General features: G+C 39.2%; 1 protein-coding gene across 8 annotated transcripts in view; it reads right to left on the bottom strand.

The window, feature by feature from the left end:
* The window catches only part of PMFBP1 (polyamine modulated factor 1 binding protein 1), a 105849-nt gene extending 91534 nt beyond the window's left edge, over positions 1-14315 (bottom strand). For 7 of the 8 annotated variants that reach the window (XM_072636473.1, XM_072636475.1, XM_072636474.1 and 4 more), the window contains exons 1-2: positions 14158-14315; positions 13585-13668 (exon numbers count right to left, since the gene is read on the bottom strand). In XM_072636473.1, the coding sequence (XP_072492574.1) occupies positions 13585-13647 (63 nt within the window). In that variant the 5' untranslated portion in view covers positions 13648-13668; positions 14158-14315. The remainder of the gene's footprint in view (positions 1-13584; positions 13669-14157) is intronic. The other variant, XM_072636480.1, reaches the window with a different exon arrangement.
* Positions 14316-25620: the final 11305 nt, after the last annotated feature.

Below are 25620 nucleotides of genomic sequence, written 5' to 3'. Positions count from 1 at the left end.
GCTAATTATTTTCCTAATGTGGAGCCATCTCTTCTGGAATGAATCACAATATTGGATGGTTATATTGAATTTTTTGGAACTTGTATCTTTTTGGTGAAGATTTTATTTAATTTTTTTGCATCAATATTTATTATTGAAATTGACTCACAGTTCTTTTTCTCTGATTTTTTCCTTCATGTTTTAGTTGTTATAATCACATTAGTTCCATAAAAGGAGTCTAAAAGAGCTTATTTCTCTGTTACTGAAAATAATTTTTAAAAAATTTTATAAAATTTATTTATTTTCAGTTCTCAATCACTTCCACAAGAATTTGAATTAAAAAATTTCTCCCCATCTCTCCCCACTCCCCACCCCAGAACAACATGCACCCCATCCACCCCTTCCTCCAATCTGTCCTCCCTTCTATTACTCCCCCTGCTTCATTCCCTTCCCCTCTATTTTCTTGTATGGCAAAATAGATTTCTATACCCCATTGCATGTACATCTTATTTCCCAGTTGCATGCAAAAACAATTTTTAACATTCATTTTTAAAGTTTTGAGTTCCATATTCTCTCCCTCCCTCCCTCCCCACCCACTCTTATTGAGAAAGAAAGCAATTCAATATAGGTCACACATATGTAGCCATGCGAAACACTTCCATAACACTTATGTTGTGAAAGACTAACCACATTTCCCTCTGTCCTGTCCTGCCTTCCATTTATTCCATTCTCTCCCTTGACCTGTCCCCCTGCAATAGTGTTAGCTTCTGATTGTACCTTTCCCCAATTTGCTGTCCCTTCTATTATCTTCCCTCTCCTATTCTCTTCCTTCCTGCCCTCCTGCAGTGTAAAATAGATTTCCATACCCAAATGAGTGTGTGTTATTCCCTCCTTAAGCCAAATCCCATGAGAGTAAGGCTCACTTATTCCCTTTCATCTCCCCCCTCTCTTCCCCTTCATTGTAAAAGTTCTTTCTTGCCTCTTTTATGTGAGATGATTTGTTACATTCTACCTTTCTCTTTCTCTTACACCTAGGACATTCCACTCAATAGTAAATTTTATTTTTTAGGTATTCTCCCTTCATAATCAGCTCACCTTGTGCCCTCTGTCTCTGTATATATACATATATATATACATACACATATACACCCATATACATATACCTGCCTACACATATACATACACACATATAATATACACATCCATACACACCTACATATATATTCTAGCTCAAGACAATATTCCCTCTAGCTACCCTAATACAGAAAAAGGTCTTGTAAGTTACAATTGTCATCTTACCATGTAGGAATGTAAACAGTTCAACTTTAATGAGTTCCTTACGGCTTCTCTTTGCTGTTTACCTCTGAAAATAATTTTTGTAGCTAAAATATTAGTGGTTGTTTGAACATTTGATAGAATTAAATTATAAATTCATCTTAACCAAGGTTTTATCCTTCAGTATTTAATTTATGGTTTTTAAAATTTCTCCTTCTGAGATTGGATAATTTAAAATTTCCATTTTAATTTAGATATTTAGATTTTTGAAGAAACTCATAAATTTCCTTTGAGTTTCTTAAAGTATTATTAATATATTTTGTTCTTATATTATAGTCCTTTTCAGAAATACCTCTGTCCACCAAAAAAGATTGATTCCTTGCTTGCAACAAAGAACAACAATTAAACAAAAATGCCTAATGCAATTCCATGTCTGATAATGTATAAAGAATCCTACCCTACTAGTCCTTTGCCTCACTCCTAAAAGGTGTGAATTTCTTTTCATTTTGACTGGCATGTAATTTGGAATAGTAATTCCTGAATTCACCTTATTTTCTTTCTGTTCATTGTGAATTCACTTTGCTCATTTTTGATTTTGCTAATTTGGTTTTCCTCTTTTTAAAGATGTTAGCTAATGGTTTATTGATCTTGTTAGTCTTATCAAAAAGACATCTCTAGTCTTGTTTATTAGTTTGCTGATCTTTTCATTTCTGCCTTTTAAAAAATGTCTCTTCTAATTTTCAAGATCTCTTACTTTGAACTTATTTTGAAGTTGTTAATTTATGTCCTAGTTTTTTCATAACTGCATGCTACATTCATAAGTTCATTTTTTTATTTTGTAATTATATGTTTTCAGAAAATTAGGTTTTTTTTTCAGAAAACTGTTTGAGCTACATGCTATAAATTTTATTATATTGCCACATGTGGTTTTTTTTAAACATTGTTTGTATGATATTTTAATACACTCAGTCTGTTTTTAGCCTCCTCCATCTAGGTCTGGCTCATTTGCTCCTTTTTTCTTTACTAATCAATATTTTTGTGTAGTTTTGGTCTATAAATATTAAGTTTATTATTTCTGCCTTTTTATATTTGTTTATGTTTTCAATATTCCTGTGTGAACTTGGGAATATTACTTAATCCTCTGGCTTTCAGTTTCTCATCCATAAAATGAGGGGGTTCCAAAGTCACTTCCAGCTCTAAATCAATGACCTATGATTTGTAATTAGGTGACACAATGGAGAGCACTGTGCCTGAAGTCAGTAAGACTTGAGTTCATATTTGGATTCAGATACTTACGAGCCGTGACCTGGGTTTTTATTTATTTATGGAGCAAGTTGCTATGATTTGTTTTCTTATCCATCCCTATATTCTCTTTAGTTTTATTGGGGAGTTTAAATCATTCACATTTAGGGTTAAAATACTATAGATGTGTTTTCTTTCATCAAACTATATCTTTCTCTTTAAACCAACATTTAGTCTCTTGGGTTTGTTTTGCTGGTATGACCTATGACTCTGTATGACAACATCTCACACCTTCACAAAGATATGACCTTGGTTACCAGCCCCTCCCAGCTCTCCTTCCTTCATTACCCTTACCTACTCCCAAATTCCTTGAGATTTTTTTGTTCTCTTCTGTTGTTGCTTTTTCTTTTACTCCCTTTACTTTTTTTTTTTTTTTTTTTTTTTTTTGGTGAAGAGCCAGGAGGCTGGTGTCACTGGTTTGGAGAGTACATGGAGAAGAATAAGGTGTAAGACGACTGGAAAAGTAGAAGGGGGCTGGGTTATAAACGCCACACAGCATTTTGTGTTTGATCTTGGAGGCGATCTTGGAGTTTATTGAGTAGGAGAGATGTGATATGATCAGACCTGAGCTTTAGGAAAATCACTTTGGTGGTCAAATGGGGGATAGATTGACATAGGAAGAGATTTAATGCAGGTTGACCCACTAGCAGCTATTGCAATACTTCAAATGTGAGGTGATGAGGGCCTGTATTAGAGTGGTGACAATGTCGGAGGAGAGAGGGGTCATATTGGAGAGATGTTGCAAAGGTGGAACCAGTAGGCTGTAGCAGCAGATTGGATGTGGAGGGTAAGAGTGAGAAATTGAGAATGATACCTAAGGTTGCAAGCCTAGGAGATTGGGAGGATGGTGGTAGCCTTGACGGTAATATGGAAGTTTAGAAGGGGGTGTGGGAAGACTTAGGGGGAAAGATGAGTTCAATTTCTGACATGTTGAATTTAAGATGTCTACAAGACATCCAGTTCAAGATACCTAAAAGGCAGTTGATGATTTAAAACCTAGAGGTCAATAGAAAGGTTAAGGCAGGATTGATATATTTGAGAATGATTGTCACAGAGATTATAATTTAATTCATGGGAATTGATGATGTCATCAAATAAGGTAATATAGAGGGAGAAGTTAAGAAGGCCCAGGACAGAAGCTTTCCATTCAAAGACTTCTATTCAAAGACCTCAGCTACTTAGATAAAGATTATTTGACAAAAACTGCTTGGAAAATTGGATAGTAGTATGGAAGAAATTAGATTTAGATCAATATTCATATCTTATACAAAGATAAGCTCCAAAATATGTGACCTAGATAATATATAATGGATTATATCATAAACAAATTAGAGAAACATGGAAAAAAATTACCTGTAAGATGTATAATAGATACAGGAAAAGTTTACAATCAAGGATTAGATAGGCTCACAGAAGGTTAAGTAACTGATGATATAAAATTTAAAAGTTTTTGCAGAAATAAATTTAATAAAGCTAAGATTAAAAGGGGAACAATTAACAGGGCAAAAAAACTTTGCAGCAAGTTATTTGAGAAAAGTCTTATTTCCAAAATACAGGGTGTCTCAAACGTCTTTTAGGCAAATAAAAAATCATTTGGCATTCAAAGCTCTTATTCCCTGTCACCTACTCTTTCAATCAGTAACTCTGGTTTCTTTGCTTTTCTACTCCTTTTCTTGGTTCCAGCATTTTCTCTGTTTCCTATACTTGGAATGTTCTCCCTCCTTTCTCCTTCCTGGCTTCCTTGGATACTTTTAAGTTTCTCCTAAAATCTTATCTTCTAGAGAAAGCCTTCCTCAACTCCACTTTAACTTCAAAGTCTTTTGGGACACCTTCTATAAAAAACTGATGAAAATTTTCTAATAAGAACCTTTCTCCAATTGATAAATGACCTAAGAACACGAAAGGCAGTTCTCAAGGGGAAAAAAAGACCTCAGGCTATCTACAGCCACATGAAAAAATGTTCTAAATCACTACTAATTAGAGAAATTAAATTAAAGCAATTTTCTGAGATTCCATCTCATACTCATCAAAGTAGCAAAGATGACAAAAGAAAAGAAGATGATTAATGTTGGAGGGACTGTGGGAAAACAGGCACTTTTCCTGTTGCTCTGCTGGTGGAGCTGTGAATGGTTAGAGCCCCTCTGGAAAGCAATTTGGAATTACGTGACAAAAATGACTAAACAAGATTTCCCTTTGACCCAGCCATAGTACTGCTGGGTCTATACTCAAAAGAGACCAAAGGAAGAAGAAAAGATCCCATATGTGCAAAAATCTTGATAGCAGCTACTTTTGTGGTGGCAACGGGTTGTGAAAGACAAGGGGATGCCAATCAAAAAATCCCTGAGTAAGTGGTGGTATAGGAATGTGCTGGAGTATTATTGTGTTATAAAGAATGAGGATATAGAGAATTTCAAAAAGACATTGAAAGATGTCCTTATATTAGCAGAACTAGAATAAAAATATATACGATAACATCAATATAACCAAAATGAACAATTTTGATGACTTTTATAAAATAATGAAAAATGAAATGAGCAAAAATGGACAAAACTAGGTTAGAAATTTATACAGTAACAACAGCACTGTAAAAACAAGCAACTTTGAAAGCTGTAAGAATTATGATCAATACAATGACCATTCATGATTCCAGAGGACTGATGATGAAAAGTGCCATCCACGACAGCTGATCGATTTAGGTTACAGAGTGAGAAATCTATTTTTTGTTGTTGCTATGCCAACAACTCTTTGTGACCCCATTTGAGGTTTTTTTTTTGGCAAAGATACTGCAGTGGTTTGCCATTTCCTTCTCTAGATCATCTTATAAATGAGGAAACTGAGGCAGAGTGAAGTGACTTGCCCAAGGTCACACAGCTAGTAAGTGTCTGAGGCCACATTTGAAAACAGATCTTCTTGACTCCAGGCCTGGTGCTCTCTCTACTGTGGCATATCTCTCTTTCTGTATTCATCATGGGAATTTATTTTGCTTCACTACATAGATTTGTTATAATAAAAACAGTTTTTCTTTTCTTTTTTTCCACTGGTGTGGGAGATGGGAAGAAGAGAAAATAGACTTCTGATCATTTAAAAAAAATAGAAAGGAGAATGCCACAGATGTGAAATGTTGCATGCATTTTTAGATGGGGTCCCTATGTATTATTTTACTTAATTTTTTTACTTTGTTACAAGCAATCTCTCACAAGGTGGGAATGATTTTTAAATGTTTGTAATATAAAAATAAAACATTAATAAATCTTGAAAAAATTAAAAACAGTTTGAATGGCATTCATTTGTAGTGCCCTTTCCAAAGTAAGTTAATTAATTCAGTTCTTTTATTCTTTTCTCTTTCTAGGATACATTGGAGTCTGATCTCTCATTCATGGATTGCATTTATACATTCTTTAATCTCTCTATGACCACTGTCTAGGATGGGGCTTCTGGGAACCAAAAGCTTCTCTCTCTTCTTTAACTGTTCTCCTATCAATACAATTATAGATCTTTCTCTTGCCTTACCTTCATCATCATTACCATGATCATTTCTCTTTGACTCTTAAGAGCTTAATTCTGAGGAATATTACTTCATAAAGTGGGCTGTGAGGTGTAGTGGCAGTGATTCAGATTTGGAGATTCAATTCTATTTTCCTTTCCTTCACTATCTTTCTTTCTTGATGTCAGAGTTCTCATTCTTGATCTATATCTCTGTCCACTCATCCTCTGAGATTTTTATCCTTAGATACCCAAATTGGAGAGGGAAGTAGTCCCAAGAAATATCATACCTGCTTAGAGGAGATATTTTTTTCTGAGGTAGTCAATCTCTCTGCACATTGCTAGATTCCTATAATACCTTCCTACTTCTGGAGGAACATGGTCCTAGGGTCTTTCCCCTCTGTAGATGGAATCTTATTCCTACTCATTTAATGCAGACCTGTCCAAAACCACTCTATCCTGACTCTCACAAAGTCTCCACAATAAGTAATTAAGAAAATCACATCCAGCTTGCTTATTTTTTTTTAATCACCTCTGGCTAGATGATGATACTTTTCTGAGTCTTATGGTCCTTTGCTTATCTGAGAGGTTTTCCTTTGTACTATTCCAACTACCCCCCATTTTGATTTATTAATAAGGAAATGTATTTTATTTACCTCAGAGGTATTAATTCAATCCTTTCCTCTTCTTGAAAAAAATTTTTTAACCCTGTGCCCTTTTGGCCCTTCTCTTCTTTGCCCATAGATGTTGTCTATGTCATAGAGTAGATGCTTGATACATGTTTGTTAGATTGGATCAGATTAAATTTTATCTTCTACTTTCAATGACTTGGGCAATTTTCCTGTATTATTTACAAGTTTTTTTTAAAAATTATGTCTCCAGGAAGACCTGTAATACTTAGATTATCTTTTCACATCCTCCTATCCTCAAGCTCAATATTTTTGTATTGAACAGCTCTCATGTCTTCTTCCAGTCTTGTGTCTTTTAATTATTTAATTGTTTTCTGCTTCTGTATTTTTGTATTCCAAATGTGCCATTTTCTTTTTTTTTCTTTTTTTAAGAGAAATTACTGTTTTGGAGGGGTTTTCTTTTTATTCCACATTCTCTATTCTTTTGTCTTATTAATTTCTTACTTGAAAGCTCTAACTCTTAATTTCTGTACCAATTAAATTTTATTTCTTCTTTTAACTCTTTTATTGATCTTCTGAACTACTCTGAAGGTTCTTGCAGTTACTTTTGTGATTTTGAGGGACCTCAAGTATTATAATACTATTCCCTTCCTTGAGAGTTGTCAACTTGATTTCCTTTACTTTGAACTGCTTATTCTTATATGTTTTACATGATTGTACATATATAACCATATAGGTTATAAATTGCTTACCATCTTAGGGAAGGAGGGAGTTGAGAGAGGGAGGGAGAAAACTTAGACCTCAAAATAAAAAAAAATATTAAAATTTATCTTTACATGTAACTGGAAAAATAAAATCTTATTTAAAAAGAAGAAAAAAGAACTTCTTATTCACTGGGTTGATTCTTTTTCTAGATTTTTTGCTCATTTTCCTTTCTCTGTCAGTCTTTATCTTTTATCATGACTGCTAATAGTGAGTGTCCCACAGGGCTTGGTCCCGGGATCTTTTCTCTTCTACCTCTATACTATTTCACTTGATTATCTCATCAGCTCCCATGGATTCATATGTTATTTCCATGTTGATGATTCTTAGATCTACTTATGAAGCCCTAACTTTTGTCCTACCTTCAAGAGTCACATTTCCAACTGCCTATTAAACATCTCAAACCACATGAACCAGAGATTCAACTCAATGTCCTAAACTGAATTCATTATCATTCACCCCTAACTTTCCCTTCTTCTGATCTATGCTATTACTGTGAACAACACCACCATCCTCTTGGTTACACAGGCTTAAAAACTAGGTGTCAACCTTTGACTGCCCACTTTGTCTGTAGATGTGACTCAGCAATATCTAATCTACTGCCTAGTTGTATTGATTCTACCTTCATACCATTTCTAATAACATGCTCCCTTCTCTTCTGACACAAATATTACCCTGGGATAGGCCCCCCTCACCTTATGCCTGGCTACTGAAGTCACACCATTGCTTAAGTCTCTTTCTACTCTATGTTTGGCATTCAAAGCCCTTTACAACCTGACTCTCTCCTACCTTCTTAGTCTTCTTATATCTCATTCCCCTTCAGATACCTTACAATGCAGTGACATTAGCCTTCTTCTCCAGAATTCTGTGGGTTTTCATTGGCTCTCCCCCCTATGCCTAGAATTTTCTTCCTTTCTTACGTCTGTCTCCTGGCTTCCTTCAAGTTCCAACTAAAAACCCAATTTTTACAAAAAGCCTTTTTTGAGAGCAGGCACCATTTGGGGCCTTTCTTTGGATCCCCAGTGCTTAGTACAGTGCCCGGCACATACATAGTAGGCACCTAATAATGTTGATTGAGCTCTTTGAAGGCAGAAACCATGTTTTTCTCATCTTTCTGTTCTCAGTGGCTAGCAGAGTGTTTGGCACATAGCAATAATAAGCAGCACATAGTACTCAATAAATGTTTACTGAACTAAATTACAGTGAAGTTTGCCGCTGAAGACTTGGATCCTGGTTATTCTGCCCAGAACCACCATTACTACTGTTCAATTTCATTTGTGTCTGTGACTTCATTTGGGGTTTTCTTGGCTTTTGATTTTCTTGTTTTGCCATTTCCTTCTCCAGCTCATTTTACAGATGAGGAAACTGAGGAAAACAGGGTTCAGTGACTTGTCCAGGGTCACACATCTCGTAAGTATCTGAGACCAGATTTGAACTCAGAAAGATGTCTTCCTGATCCCAGGCCTGGCACTCTATGCTCTATGGCTCCACCTAGCTGCCGAATTTGTCCCTAATTACCAGTCAAAGTCCTTACAGATTCCTTTGCCAGATTTGTAAAGTGATATTTCTGGGTCCCAATGTAAATCTGTTGTTAAGCTAAAATCATAGAAGACAGACAAGTACCCAAATATTAGGTAACAGATTACTCTGCAGGGCTTCAAAGGGCAGGAACAGGGAGCTGCTCCTAGTTATAGCCAAGTTTTTATTCCAGAAGGAGAAGCTGATCTTTCTACTCCAGCTCTTGCAGTTGTTAAACGTAGGCAAGGCTGGCTATGTTAGTCCATGGTAATTGTCTTAATGGTAATTACATGCTTGAGGCTAGGCCATCCAATAGAATTCCTCTGAAAAAGAAGAACTAGGGACAGGGAGAAGGGGGGCGGGGAGTCTGGAGACAGTGAAATCTTTTTAATGGCAAAGCTATGCTGTTAACCTAATTAAACCTTAAGATGATTAAAAAAAACCCCTCAGGTACTGAATGGCGACAAGGGAATCAATCAGCCGGGACAGCAACATTTCTGGGAAATCCCAGTGCCAAATGACTCTCGCTTGATTCAGTTTCCTTGAGGATAAATGAATGGCACCTACCTGTTCTGCTTAGCTCCTGGGGTGGTTGTGAGATCAGGTCAGAAAATATATGTGATAGCACTTTGATATTCATAAAGCACCAAGTGAGTGGGATGTATCTTAATTATATTAAATTTCTTTTTCTCCTGGGGTATGGCAGTGAGCAATCCTTCCATGGGCACCAAGCTTCCTACATATGTCTAGGGAAACATAGACTGAGCATCCCTTTATCTTGACATCAAAAGCATATCTTTGGGAGGCTGAAGATGAGAGATTACATGATACCATAGAAAGAAGGCTGGTTCTGTGGTCAGAGGAGCTGGGATCAACTCCCACCTTTGACACCTACTCTCTGTGTGGCCTTAGGCAAGTCACTTACTTCTCTGGGCCTCAGTTGTAAAAATGAGAGAACTTGGACTAGTCAGTGATAACAATAGTTAATATTTACTAACGTGTTTGGTTTACAAAGACCTTTTACACAGGCTATCTCATTTGATACAATAACCCTGAAAAGTCCCTTCTAGCTCCAACTCCATGATTGGGATGATAGGGTTAAATCTAGTCTAGCCCCCTATAGATCCTCCATAAAAGACTTATAATACACAAACAGCATGTTCTTAGCTAAGAGGCTGATTGCTTGCAACAGATACTTTTCAACTGGAAGGCACAAATCCTTCACTATCAGTTGTTGAGCTAAAACCAGACTTTTAGGGCACAGCCTGGAAGATCTGGGAGACCATTTTAGTCTGACTTTTCATTTTGCATGTGAGGAAACTGAGACAGAGGGATTGGCATAGGATCTCAGAGTTGGAAAGGAAAAACTTGTACTTGAACATGAAGAACCTTCCTCTGCTGGCTCCCTCCTCTAACAAGGAATCAAATGACTTTTGCTTGAAGACTTTGGTGGGGAAAGAGCTTGCTACTGCTCTCCTTTTGCATTATACTGTCAGGCATTCCCCCTATTCCCATCATATTGATCTTAAATCTACCTCCCTGAAACTCCCACCCAATGCTTATAGCTCTTCTCTGCGACCAGGCAGAGCAAGGCTAATCCTTTTTCTATATCAAAGCCAACAGCTTTCATACCTCTCACCTCACCTCTCAGCTCCCCATCCTCAAAACTTTCTTTTTCCCAGGCAGAACATCCCCAGTTCCTTTGGCTCCATGCCTCCAAGCATGATGACAAGGTCCTTCTCTGTCTGTGATTCCTTCCTCTGGACCCTCTCCAGGTTGTTAATGTCCTTCCTAAATTGGGTTTGCCAAAACCAAACACAATATTCTTGATGGTGTCTGACCAGGACACAGCACAAGTACAGGGGGACCATCACCTCTCTCTTTTCTGGACAATAGCCATTTCAATGAAGCTCAAGATTCCATCACATTTTGGGGTTCAGTCACACAAATTTACAATTCTCTAAAAACTTCAACTTTTTCAGATGAACAGCCATCTACTCTCTCATCTTGAAGATGTGAAATTGATTTTTTGAATTCAAAGGTAAAATTTTATATTTATATCTTTTCAATTTTATATTATTATATTTAGCTTAATATTCTAGCCCAAGGATTCTTAACCTGGGGTCTAAGAATAGATATAATAACAACAATTAACATTTATATAACACTTCAAGGTTTGCAAAGCACTTTATAGCTATTATCTCATTTGATTCTCACAACAACCCTAGGAGGTAGGTGCTATTATTATCCTTATTTTACAGATAAATAAACTAAGTTACAGAGAGGTTAAATGACTTGCCTAGGGCCATACTGCTAGGGAGTGTTTGAAATGGATTCAAAATTAGGTCTTTCTGATTCCAAGTCGGGTGCTCTATCCACTTTCTACCTTGCTTACTTAGATTTCAGGGAGTCTGTGAACTCGGATGGAAAAAATTACATGCATCTTTATTTTCCACTGAAATTTATTATTTCCTTCAATTATTTAAAACTTGATTCTGAGAAGGGGTCTATAGGCTTCACCAGATTACCAAAGGAGTCCAGGACACAAAAAACTTGAAGAACCTATAAGGATACAAGATTTATACGAGAGAAGGCTACTCAGCCAGCAACATCAATTGTAAGGTCAAATGCAAAGGGCCTGAACTGTTCTGCCCTAATATGCCAATTGTAGGGACACAGATCTTCAGAGATAATACTAGGATACAGAAAAAAGAAATGCCCATTGACTGTATAAGTATAGATGTCTTAGGTTAATTAGATTGTGCAGGGGAGTTTACTTATGAGACCCAGTCCTTGGCAGCAGGAGAACAGAATGGTGGATCCCTATACCAACCCCAAGTCAGGCCAGATATAATCTAGAAACAGAACAAAGGCATATTGCCAGGGATGGCTCAGGGTCACATGCAAATTTTTACATGAGATAGTTGGAATGGAGAATAATTGAGTGGTGACCCTGATACTGTAGTGTCACTGAGCAGCAGAAGTTGGGTTTGCTTATGTTCTATTAACCAGAAAACCCTATAACCAGCACTTCTGTGTGCATTTGTGGTATGCTTTTCCTCATAGTGATGACCTCAAAGCACTGTCAGATCATAAAGGGTCTTCTGAATCATCAGAGGAAGAGCAGATGCTGAATAATCCAGTTAGGTTCAGCTTGTTTTTGGTATTAAGTACATTTTATTGTATTCCAAAATTGAGAATACAGAGGTGGCAAACATGTGGCCTATAGGCTGCATGAGGTCCACAATACTCAGCCACAGTGGGACACATTGTACCTTGACTCTGACATAGAGATGCCATTTTGGTCCTCTTTGAGGACTAAGGACAGCAACCAACCAACCACTATTATTGTTCAGCCATTTTAGTTGTACCTGACTCTTTGTGACTCCATTTAGGGTTTTCTTGGCACTCAAGTGGTTTGGCACTTCTTTCTCCAGCTTGTTTAACAAATGAGGAAATTAAGGCAAACAGGGTTGAGTGACTTGCCCAGGATCACACAGCTAGAAAGTTTCTGAGGCCAGATTTAAACTCAGGAGGATGAGTTTTTCCAACATTCTGACCCAGTCCTCCATCTACTGAGCCACCTAGCTGCCTATAATACTTCTGAGATCCAAATCAGGTTAAATTGAAATTAGAAAATAATTAAATAAATAAAAGTATAATAAGCATAGATAAGGTTAACATGTTTTCTAAGTCAATATGTGACCTGCAGGAATTCTTATGTAGAGTTTGATGACCCTCATTTCTATTTAAGATTGATGCTATTTTTTTTGAGATAATTGTCTTTATTTTTCCCATTAAATAGTATTTTATTTTTTTCCAATTACATGAAAAGATAGTTTTCAACATTCACTTTTTTCTATTTTTAAAAATTAAATTATTTTATTTGTTTTCAGTGTTCAACAACCACTTCCATATCTCTTAGATTTTTTTTCCCCTCCCTCCCCGCTCCCTCCCTGAGATGGCATACAATCTTATATAGATTCTACACATACATTTGCATAGGATGCTATTGTTCTAAATGATTTGTGCATTGGCAATCCAAATGTGGAATACGATAGAATATGGTATACATAAGGTACATGTCAGGGGGCAGATATATGGGCAATAAAGTTGTTTCCAGAGCCATACAGGACAGTTGCCTCTGACACTCTGACTCCTTACCAATTTACAAACCTACAAACCCAATGTCAAATGAAAGAACTGGTGTCAGCCCATGTTCCCTTCTGACTCTGGGAAGTCAGTACATGCTCACTCCCTTCCCAGCTTACAAGTTAATAGTATCATTCAGTAGGTGGCCAACCAATCTGTACTTTCCCATTACCCCACCCAACACCCCTTCCATCCTAAACACTGAGAGTCAGTAGCAATCAACCTCCTTCCCCAATAGGATAAAAAAGAAGATGGAATTATATATCTCTTTTAAAAGGATATAAACCCTTGGCATATGGTGGTCTTGTGTCATATAAATAATATATATGATTCACTCCCTCTTGACTCCCATAGTTGATTAACCCAAACGCTTTACTTCCCAATCATGATGGACAAGAGAGCGTTAACTATATTTGTGATTGGGATTGTTGATTTATGAAGAAAAGGCTCAAAATGAAATGAGGCAATATCTTTGGATCCTTACCGTACTTGTCGTTAGCCTTACATCTTCCGCAGTGGTCTCCAACTCTCCTTTTATTTTAATCATGCCCTGAGTCTTGTCATGGACCTGAAAAAGGATAAGAAAATTACAAATGAATTGTCAACCAAGGATTTTTAGGCTTATATTCTCTCATCTGGATTTAGGTTTCAAGAAGAGGGTTTGAAAACACTGTTGGAACTTATCTGAACCTATCTTTTCATCTGTTATTCATGCTTCCCTATAGCATCAGCCACCACTGAATCTTTATGTTTATGGATTACACCAAGAACACCCCAAAACCTTTTATAAAGTGATTAATGTAAATTATCTCATTTGATCCTCTTTATCTTATGGGGTAAATTGTTCAAGTATTATTTCATCCGGTTTGAGGAAGAGAATCTCAAGTCTCAGACAGGTTCAATAGTTTGCTCAAAGTTACAACCTTGGTAAGACCCAGTGCTGATACTGGAACATTTGGACCCTAATTCCAGTGCGTTTTCTTCTATGTAGTACTGTCTCCTAACAAATTACATTTACAATTTCTAAGACTAGATAAAATTTCCACCAGACACTTACCAGTGAAATCAGTTCCAGAAGTGAGAACTAATGGAATATTCACCCTATTAAAAAAAAAAAACCCTCACATCACCCACACTATCACATAAACTGAGAGGAATCAAGAATTGCTGGTGATTCTGAGCTAGACAGCTAGAATTTAGAATGTTTCTGAAGTTGGATTCTGATTGGCAGCATTGTCTCCCCTCTTAAAGCATCATGGGAAATAGATGCATTATGGGATGGGAGGGTAACTTTTGCCTGCCCAGGCCAAAGGCTAGGTGAGAGGTAAGTCCTGTGGTATGGAAAGAGCATTTGGACAGGAGTGAAGAGACCTAGATTTCAAACCCTGCTCAGCCAATAACTAGCTGGGTGATCTTGGGCAAATTATCTCCTGTCTCTGGGCTTACTTCTCTCATCTGTAAACTGAGTGAAGGAGACCAGATGATGACTTCAGTCCTTTCCACCTCCCGCATTCTAGGAAACTATGAACCTAAAATGTTTCAGGAGGAGAAATTTCCATTCCTTTAGGTGAGAAAGAATTATAGGGGATGAAAGAGTCATCATGGTGAAAATTACACTTTTCTCAAGGCAAATTTTGCATTTTTAGGAGCTCATTCTAAAATTAAATCTTCAATTTTCAAACCACAAAATCCTGTGTAGGTTCTTTGTTATAAAGTAAGGATGAAAAAGCCCTTCTCCACATAATAATATTCTCCTCCATATAACAAGTGTGCAGTTTGACTTGCAAAAGTGCATTTTAGAGTGACAGAATTCACAAATTCACCTAGGCATAGAGTGCCAATGCCCCTCACCTCTGAACATATCCCAGGTACAAAATAGAGTGCAACGGGCAAAGCTACTTCAATAATATTAAAAATAACAATAGTTATAAAGCATCCACGGTGTGCTAAGTGCTTTACAAATATTACCTCCTCTGAGCTTCACAACAGTCCTGAGAGGAGCTACTATTATTTCCATTTTACAGTTGAGGAAACCAGTTCCACTGTTGGCAGCAGCAGAACTGAGAATTGTGTTAATTCCTAACAGGAGCAGACAAGAAGAAAGGTTTTATGAAGGCAACATTTGGAAGGTTTTAGATAAATATTTGAGAAGCTACTGGCAATGACTAATAGTGATCATTTTTGTATAGTTGTAGTGTGGTGTTTGCAGGGAGATTCAAATAATTGACCAACAGGTCTAACACATCTCCATATCATCCCCAGCTCATGATTCTAGAAAGGAGAGACCTTCATACAGTTTGCTCAAGATCCCCGGATGCTGTGTCAGTGTTGGCTTTTTATACTCCCATTAAACAGGTCAATCTGTCTCTTCTCCAAGTCTTTTGACTTCTTCCTGGGCAATCTTGGGTCTTCCTTATGGGACAGTTACCTTCTCTTTTCTCTGGTTCATCTCTGATGCCTGATCGATGGAGGCGGCTAGTACTTCTCTCATATTCATCAACTCCTTTACCTCGTCTTCACTTTGTGATAGCTGTGCCCCAGGAGGAAAACTGCTCCATACAATTTTAGCAAAAATGTTTAAAAAATCTCGCTAGCAGTACATTGATGTCAAATGCCCTTCCAAGTCAGCCCTGGCCTGATGTACCTTAAGCGTTCTCCATCTTTCTCTTGTCTGGACAATGGCTCTTGGGCTCCAAGGACAGTGCTTGGGAAGCTGTCATAGGGATGAGCCTAGGATTTGCACTGTATAAGCAGAAGGTATAGAAGGGTGTCTTCAAGGAGGCAGAATGGTTGAGACGTAGATTCTGGTCTTGACTCTGCTACTTACTAGATGTGTTCCCTTGGGTTAGTCATTTCTCTTTGATTCTGAATTTTTTCTTTTGTAAAATAACAGGGTTGGACCTCTAGGGTCCTTTCCTGCTCTGACATCCTTTGGTTCATTCTGAGTCCTGATTGCTCAGAGCTATCTATGTGAGAATTTTTGTGGAAAAGTGACAGGAGGCACATTGAAGTCACCATTTCCTTTCCCTGATCTATGATCTGATCATAGAAAACCAGACTGTGGATTGGACAGACTTGGTGAGGGCAGCATAATGTAAATGAGTCCTCTTTTTCCACAGGGGTACATCTACTGCTTCAACTGGATGTTTCTATCTATAGGTCTGGGGATATGCTAGAAGTGTATGCTCAGGATTTCCTCCAAACTTTCTTCTACAGTCTAGGTTGTCCTTTTCAAAGCAAGAAATAATAATTTTGTTGTTATTGAGTTGTGTTTGACTCTTAGTGACCTTGTGGACCATACTGTCTGTGGGGTTTTCTTGGCAAAGATACTGGAGTAGTTTGCCATTTCTTTCTCCAGTGGATTAGGGCAAACAGAAGTTAAATGACTTATCCAGGGTCACAGAGTTAGCAAGTATCTGAGGCCAGATTTGAAGTCTGGTCCTTCTGACTCCAGGTCCAGTGCTTTATCCATTGACCCACCTAGCTGCTATAATAATAATGATAATAGTATTTATATAGCCTCTGCTATATGTAAGGCACTGTGTTGAGCGTGCTCTATAATTATTATCACATTTGAGCCTCACAACAACCTGGGAGGTAGGGGATATTATTTCACAGGTGCAGAGACTCAGGCAGACAGAAATTAAGTGACTTGTCCAGGGTCACATAGCTAGTAAGTGCCTAAGGCATAATCTGAACTCAGGTCTTTCTGACTCCTGGCCCAGAGCTCTATCTGTTGTGCCACCTAGCCATTTTCTCTCTAGAAGTAATAGAGACCACAGATCTAGAGCTATAAGTGACTTCAGAGACCAGCCAGTCCAACTTCCACATTTAACAGATGAGGAAACTGAGTGATTTGTCTAAGATGACATACATTTTTTGGCAGAATTAAAACCCAAGACTTCTGATTCCAGAGTCAACGTTCTTTCTGCTGTATTCTGATTATACTGTCCTAACAAAATTACATAGGATAGAAGGCTCCTAGCAGGCTCTAATCCCTCCAGTATTCTGGGCTGCATCCAGCTATCACCTGTTAAAGAAAGTGCTTCCTCCCCTGACTTCTGACAGTCTCACCTTTTCTTACTATCCCCCTTCCCTTCCTGCTATGCTGTCCCTCAAGGCTCTCCCTGCAGTAGGTTCCCCTCCTCTGGGATCCTTGGCTCTATCTCAGCATCTCTCTGACGGTTTCTCTCCTCCTGGTAGATTTCTTTTTCTTGCATGGCACATTTGGAGATTGCCAAAGCAGTTTGGGCAGCTGGTTCAGCTTGCCTTCTTTCCTGAGCGGGCCTTCTTTGGGTAATTCAAATTCCTCTGGCAAAGCTACAGGGGAGAAAAACAGGATAGATTCCCTACCCCACTGTCATACTTATTCCTCATCCCAAGGGGCAGAGGGAATGACTTGGATGACTCCTTCCCCACCCCCTTAGAAATGCCTGTCTTCTTCAGACTTGGAACCCTAAATAGATATAAGGACTCTCCTTTAAATGTCTTCCTGGGTGTCTGGTGTAATACCTAATGACATTACCTAATGATTACGTCCTTCCCCAATGCTGCACAGTAGGACTGGACAGCTCTGGTTAAAGGGACCTGAAATCAACAGACAATAAGCAACAGATGTAGTAGAGGAGCATTTGATGGAAGGGCCCCCAGTCTTCATATTTAAAAAGCTGACAGACAGAGAGGAACTTGGTTTCAATCATAAAATAAAACCTCAGCCCAAAGGGGAATCATAGGAAGAACCAGATAGAAAGGAAAGGTGGAGAGGGAGAGAGGAGAAAGGCAGGAAGAGATAGTTCAGATGGCCCATTAATGGAGAGATGGAAGCAAGAGTGGAAAAGGCCAAAATTAGTTTCTCCCTCAGCACAGGAGAAAAGGAAGCAGGTGTTTAGATGCTGGATTTTGTCCTAAAGGTTCAGAATATAATAAGGGAAAGGCTAGCATTCCTCCTGGAAGGGCCAAACCTCCCTCTGAAGCTCCTTCAGCGCCTCACAGAGTGACTTCCTTTCTCTCTCTGAATCCTGGATTTCCTTTCCTTTGAGATGGATGGTGGACAGGATTTTGTCTCAGGACACTTGGGAGGCGTGGAAATCTTTCTTCAACTGCTTGATGGTGTTTTTCATAGAGTATTCCCTACAGGGAGACCCAAAGGACAATTGGAGGCCCTTGAGAACCTTCTTCTTCATCACAGGGAGGAGGTGGAAGGTTGGGGGCCCAGTTAGCTCAGCTAGGCCGCAGGGGCTTGATCCCCAGACACACACACTTTCCCCCCTCTCCCCCACATGTATACACAAAGCACATACAGACACACAGAAACAAACGAACATACACATACACATTCCCCTTCACATATACACAAAACATGCAAATAGATACACAGACACAAGACAAATGGACATACACAATATACATATACACAAATACATATGTACATATGCAAACCCACACAGACACATAAATACACACAGACATATAGGCACATACACACACATAAACACAGACACATATAGACAAACACATGGGCACACATAGACATACCCACAAAGACACAGACACACACACATATGCTCACAGACACACCTTTAAAGACACAACTATACACACAGACATATCCACATGTATATAGACCACACATACTCACACAGACACACACACATACATGCATACATACATACCTAGACACACACATCCCTCAGGACATAACTTCTGTTAAGGATTAATTGTTTGCCTTCAAGAGTCAGGCTTAATTCTAAAAAAATCCTTCCTTCCTTCCTCCCTCCCTCCCTCCCTCCCTGCTCTGTGAGTTAGAAATCCTCAAGTCCTAGGAACAATGAGGCACTGGTGATGCATTAGGGATAGTTTCTCATTCAGGAGCCTGGTGGACCTTTGGAGTCATTTTCTACTCTGAGATTCTGGGACTGTGAACTAGTAAAAATTTTACAGGGCACTGACATTTTAAAAACCTTTCTGGCTCCCTGTCGTAGGGGTATGTCTTTTCACTTGCCTGTGTCTGTGCTCTGTGTATCCCTTTTCAGCCTTTCTACCTCCTCTTCTTTTTGATTTAATGGAGACACACAGACCAAAACAAGAGGGTTCTCTTCTACCTGACCTGATCCTGGTACTGCCCTGGAAGCCCTTGGCTCCTTCACCAGCCTTCCTCTGTTCATTCCTGGTGATGCCCTCCCCTTCCCTTCCCTTTCCAAGGTAGCTGAGCCAGCCAGAGAAGCCATGAAATCATGCAGATTTGCACGCACTTCCAAATTTGCAGCACATGACCTTAGATGGGCCCTCTGAACCACTCAACCATCCTCCCCCTCTATGCTAATTGATGCCTTTCCTCATCCTTACTGTCAAATTTAATGGAACAATAATAGCATTTTCATATTGAACTGTTTTTGAATTCACTGTTTCTACACTCACTGAAATTGGGTTTCTTTGATCAATTGTGCTCAAAATAATTTTTTTTCCCATAGGCCTTGAACTTGGTGGGGTTAGTAAGCATACCGTAGTGGTGTCTAGGTTCTCTAAGTTCCAGGAGTATAGAGTTTCTTGGGTTGTTGTGGCTAAACAGAATCCTCCCTTGATGGCTAGCCTTCTGAGAGTAGACCCCTCTAAATTGCTCTAGGTTCATTCACAAAAGACCCAGAGGGAAAGCTAAGTGGCTCAGTGGATAAAGCACCATCCCTGAAGGCAGGAGAACCTAAGTTCAACTCTGGCCTCAGACAATTCTTAGCTGTGTGACCCTGGGCAGTCGTTTAACCCTATTTGCCCCAGTTTCCTCATGTGTAAAATGAGCTGGAGAAGGAAATGACAAGCCATTCCAGTATCTTTATCAAGAAAACCCCAAACGGGGTCATGAAGAATCAGACATGACTGAAAACATGACTCAACAACAAAAATAGACTAGGTTAGCTGAAAGCTTTTTTTTTTTAAAGATACCTCGCAAAATTTTCATGACTTCAGTGTTCCAGAATCTCAGAGTGGAAAATGGATTCAAAGGTCCACCAAGTGCCTGAATGAGAAGCTATCCTTGATGTATCCTGCTCATTCCATTCTCAACTTGAAGATCTCTGGTGGTGAGGAAGCCTTCCCAAAGCATTCTAGTCACCATTTTTGGACTGCTCTATACACCCGATTTGTTTTATGCTGAACTAGAGTTGCCCCGCTATAGCTTTCTATGGCTTGCTCTTCTGCCCTTGGGCCAAGCAGAATAAGTACAGTTATCCCTTCCACATCGTGACTTTCCCCATTGTGGCCCTGATATATTGTGAGTTGGCATAAGAAATTAAATGGGAATTTTTTGGGAGTTTTGCAAAAGCCACAGATGATACAGGTAAGCCAGCAGATGACACAGAAAACATTTAGAAACTCAGAAATGCATAAATATATGGATAGCATTGTATAATATCCACATATTTTATCTTTTAATACTGTAGTAATTCAGACTTCTTCTCTGATATGGAGGGTCAAAAAATTTTACATGGTTCATATCACAGGGTGTTGTGCTCCTTACCTCAACAATGTGGAAGGGATAACTGCATAATCCTTCAGGAGAGCTCTTCAAATACTTGAAGCCTGCTGTCTGGTGGCCCCTACAGCTGAGTCTTCTTTTCTCTAGGTGAAATTTTCTCAGTTCCTTCAGGCCAGGCCTTGTGTGGGATGCCCCTCCTGGTGTCCTTTCAATGAACCAACTCTGATTTGTTTGTCAGTCCTAAAATGTAGCCCCCAAAACTAAATACAATTATTTCAGATGTGGATTGGCCAGCATACAGTAAAAGAGACACTACTACCTCCTTTATTTTGGACCCTGTGTGTCCATGAATACATGACTACATTAGCTGTTTTGGCTGGCATCCCACATCATTGATTCATATTTGGTCTTGTGGTCCACTAAAACCCTGAACTCCCCTTCACTTTCTGATGCTAGTACCTAGAGAAAAGACACATATGAAGGCAATGAACATGAACAAATAAGGACATATAGAAGCACAGAATTTTAGAGCTTAAGGAGTACTTCATGATGACTTGGCACAATCATATTTTATGAAAGAGGCAGCTGAAGTATAGAGAAGGTCACATAGCTCATGTCAGAGCTAGGTCTAGGATTGAGGTCTCCTGCCCAGTTCTTGTTCTCTTTCCACTAGGTCCAGAGTGCTGCTAGCTCCTGTCAGGCATTGGAACCTGAGCCTTTTTATTAGCACCCATTAATTGTGGCATTTTGGAATGCTTTGGGTTTGCGAGATTTTCCAAAGCAGAATGGATCTCTGTTCTTTCAGATTTCTCTTTCTCTAAGTGGAGATGCTTAGCATTTAATTAATAAATTGGTCTCTGATCAATTCTTTGGCCAAATTGCACAGTACAGGGTATTTCTGCTGCATCTCTACACCATTACTACCCAGAAGTTAAATTTTAAAATCCTTATTTGTCAATAGTGTTTTATTTTAAGTCCATCCTAATTTATGTTAGGCTCTGGGCCTATAAATCTATTTCAGCATGTATGGCATGTATGTATGTATGTACTGTATATAATATCAATAAATCTATATATTACATATAAGATATTATATGTTTATATGTTAAGTTAATATATTAATATATGTAGACATATATTAAAATATATTTCTAAGTATATTTTAAATAAATATACTTATATACATATTCATATGTACACACATATGCATAGAATTATATGTGTGTATCGTGTATACATGTAACATGTTTAGTTTATAAATATATTGTCAAAAACATGCATTTGGAGTTAGAGGACCTTGGTTCAAACCTTGTCTCTGCCATTTATTATATGTGTAATCTTGGGTCAATTACTCCCTGGGAGTCAGTTTCCTCATCTGTTAAATGAGGGACTTAGACTAGATGACTCTTAAGGTTCCATTTGTCTCTATAAAAATCTATGATCCCATGAACTCATAGTTTGCTTGAATCCAGTTTCTCTGCTTTCTTTAGTTCATTTAATGCCTGTCAGTAAAGAATAATGCATTTGGATTTCTACCAGGATGTTTTATTTAATATACAAAAGCTTTTTAGTTTGGTAAACTAATAAATAATTATTCATGACAAGAGAGCTATGAATAGAACTCTTATTCATGAATGTACAAATTGCTATTCCTAACATTAGCCTCTATTTCATTGTTCATTTATTTCAGTCGTGTCTGGCTCTTTGTGACCCCATTTGGGGATTTTCTTGGCAAAGATACTGGAGTGGTTTGCCATTTCCTTCTCCAGCTCATTTTACACATGAGGAAACTGAGGCAAACAGAGTTCAGTGACCTTGCCCAGGGTCACATAGCTGGTAAGTGTCTGAGACTGGATTTGAACTCAGGAAGATGAGTTCCTGATTCCAGGTCCAACACTCCAGCCACTGTACCACCTAGACCCTATTAGTCATGGAATCTATGTGGGAAATTGGGAATTTAGGAAGCACAGGTATGAGAAAGAAAGGATCATAGATCTTAACGGAATCATAGATTTAGAGTTGGAAGGGACCTTAGATGCCATGTAATCCAAGCCTACTCCCTCATTTTATAGAAGAAACAGGTTGAGAGTAGAAGCAACTTCCCCAAGGTCACTCTGGTGCTAAATGGTAGAAAATGGGATTCATACCCAGGTGTTCTGACCCCATAGCCAGAATTGTCTCCACTGCACCATGTTCCCTCCTCCTCTTCATTCTAGCTTGAGTTAAGCAATAAAATCAGATCTCTTTCCTCCGGTTTTGGAGAGAAGAGGACACCATGGGAAGCAGTGACCCTTCGCCATGTTGTGTGGAATATAATACATCTCTTGCTGGATAGATCTTTGGGCTAGAGCATCCTAGACCCAATGAATAAATGGGAAGGAAAAAATTCTGAGTAATCTCAGAGGGTTAGGTGGGATAAGATGCCAAGTGCCATTTGATCATAGATTCAGAACTATTTAGTGCTGGAGGTCAGAGATTGTTTCATTTTTGGCTCTTGATCTCCAGTCGTATATGTGGTGATCATAACATGAGCATCCTGAGGTGTAGCCCAGACCTTTAGGTTCTCTGCCAGGTATAACCCTAATCTGTATGGATAACACCAGGATTACTTACTTGGCTGGCTTCCAGAGTTTGTTTATTTTCCAGCAGGATCTGGGACTCCAGCGAGGCATGCAAATTGGTAGCCTCCTCCTCCAGGTGATGAGAATGGTCCTGGAGGGCGATCATGCTCCACTTCTAGTCCTTGCACAGTCTGCCCCTGCTGGTTCACCTGGAGGGATAAAGAGAGAACAAGAGCACTCGACTTAGGCTCCAGTCAGCTAATCTATATAAGAGACCAAGCCTCTTGTAATCCACCCACATTATACTCTCCAACAGAGAATAGCTTCTTCTCAGAGCCATCACTTTCAAATCTACACGACTCAATTCAGCTCCCTCTAAACCGTCTTCAGTCCTCTCCATTTGTTCCCCAGGTTTCAATGGAGAAAGTTAGCTCATTAGAGGTGATTCTGACATGGCATCAGCCTAGGCTTCTTTTCTCCAGCAGGATAAGGGTTAAATTTGTGTGTGTGTGTGTGTGTGTGTGTGTGTGTGTGTGTGTGATAACTTCAGCACTGAACTGTCAAGTCTCTAAGGTTCAGCTCAGCAATCAAACTGCATAACCTAATAGAGCCCCTGGTGCTACGGGAAACACAAGACACTGATTTATATTTTAATATCAGTAATTTCCACAAGAGCAACGATTCTGAATGTCATTTCACAATTTCTGTCAAATGCCAGCTCAGTTTTTCTTAATTCTGTTTATTGTGCCCGAATTTGCAACCTCATACGCGATGCAGATAATATTGGCTCCCAAGAGAGAATAGTATTTACATCTTTCTCCAGGATGGGATGTAAAAGGAAAAGTATTGGTCAGGCATGAGCAGGCACTATGAAGTGATTGGAAATAAAAAAGGATGCTGTCATTTAACGGTGAACTATTTTGACAAAAACATCTTTAGGGCAAAGTGGCAGAAGGAACTTTGGTTGTCCAAACTTTTCAAGAAATAAAAATTTAAAAAAAGAAAGATTTTTGTGGCCCCAAAATAGAACATTTCATTTCCCAAAAGGATACTGAACCCAGAGATGCTGAAAAAGGGCAAGCCAATGTGGAAAGTATTTGGTAATGTTAACGAAAAGATTTGTTGCAAGGGCCATTAGTATGACAACAGGTTATAAAGTGATTTGGAATACCTGGGGATCAAAGGTGTTCAGTCACATAAATGCCAGATGTTCACATTAGTAAGAGGGAGCCTGTTTCTTTCCTATATTCTTTGAACATCTAATAAAAACAAGAACAAAGCCAGTGCTGTTCCAGCAAAATCCAGCCTCCCACTCACTGTGCCTAAAGATTAGTGACCCCTTCCTGATGTCATTTAGCTAGGACTGCATCCCATCACATGCCCGGTACCTGCTCCTCAGCATGTTTCAGGGTCTCCAGCTGCTTTTGCAGCTCACTCTGGGTGCTGGATTGTCCTCTCGAGGTCAGCTATCTTCACTTAGAGCTCTTGAAGCACCTCCTGGAGTTTCTGCAGCCTATCGCTTTGCTCTGAGACCTGAAACATTGGTTTAGTTGGACAGGGTTGCTCTCTGGATACCACTGTAAGAAATTATTGGCAAGCAAGGAACAAGATGACACCTCTGATAAAGGGGCTTGTTGGAAAAGACTTGCTGGAGCCCATCATATCACTCATTTCCTTGAGGACAGGGGATTTCCCTAGAGAGGGGCACTCAGGGGTCACAGTTATGGGGTGCTCCCCAGCTTCCTTCTTCCCCCTGAAGCCAGGCTTACAGGAAGCCCTGTGGAGCCAAAGAAACCTCTTGCTTTGCCTCTGGCTTGGTGTTGAGGCCGTGTGCCCTTCACCTACAGTATTCGGCCTTATACACTCTAAATTCAACATCATGTCTCATTGCCAAACCCCTGGCAGACGCTGGGTTGAGTTTCTCAGTGGCGCTATCGACCACATTGACTGAAGCTGCTGCTCCGTGTTTCTCCCCATCCAAAAGGGTAAAAATAACAGGAACAAGTTGTCGGAAATGAAATTTCAATTTATCCCCGCCCTTTCTACACTTCTGCCGCGACTCCCAAGCGGGGATCAATAGTGTTTAGACAGCCAAGGAGATTTTTTTCCCCTCTTAAAGCACCAGATCAATAGTAAAAAAAATCCTCCAGCCCTCTGTATGTGTTGTAGTAAATGTGAACAAATCAGAGGCCTTCGGCTAAACGGATTGACTGAAGGCAGCAGCAGTCCAGAGCTTTGTAAGTAAGAGCCCGACAACTGAGCAGCAAATGGTGACTGGGGAGGAAGGCTTCCTGGGCCAACCCGCCTTGCAGCTGGCTCGCATCAGCCGCTGTTCTGGTCCCAGGGAGGTTTCAAAGGGGATTTCTGTCTAAAGGTTCCCACTGCATTGCAATCTATGAGAAACAGGCAGTTCTCCGCACACATGCATGGAAACATAGGGATCATGGACTTCTGGTCATGCACTTGGAAGAATGAGGACATTCCTGTAGAA

The sequence above is a fragment of the Notamacropus eugenii genome, chromosome 1, assembly GCF_028372415.1.
Source record: "Notamacropus eugenii isolate mMacEug1 chromosome 1, mMacEug1.pri_v2, whole genome shotgun sequence".
Classification (NCBI taxonomy): domain Eukaryota; kingdom Metazoa; phylum Chordata; class Mammalia; order Diprotodontia; family Macropodidae; genus Notamacropus; species Notamacropus eugenii.
Note: the sequence above shows the minus strand (reverse complement) of the source record. Positions and strands in the feature narration are given on the sequence as shown.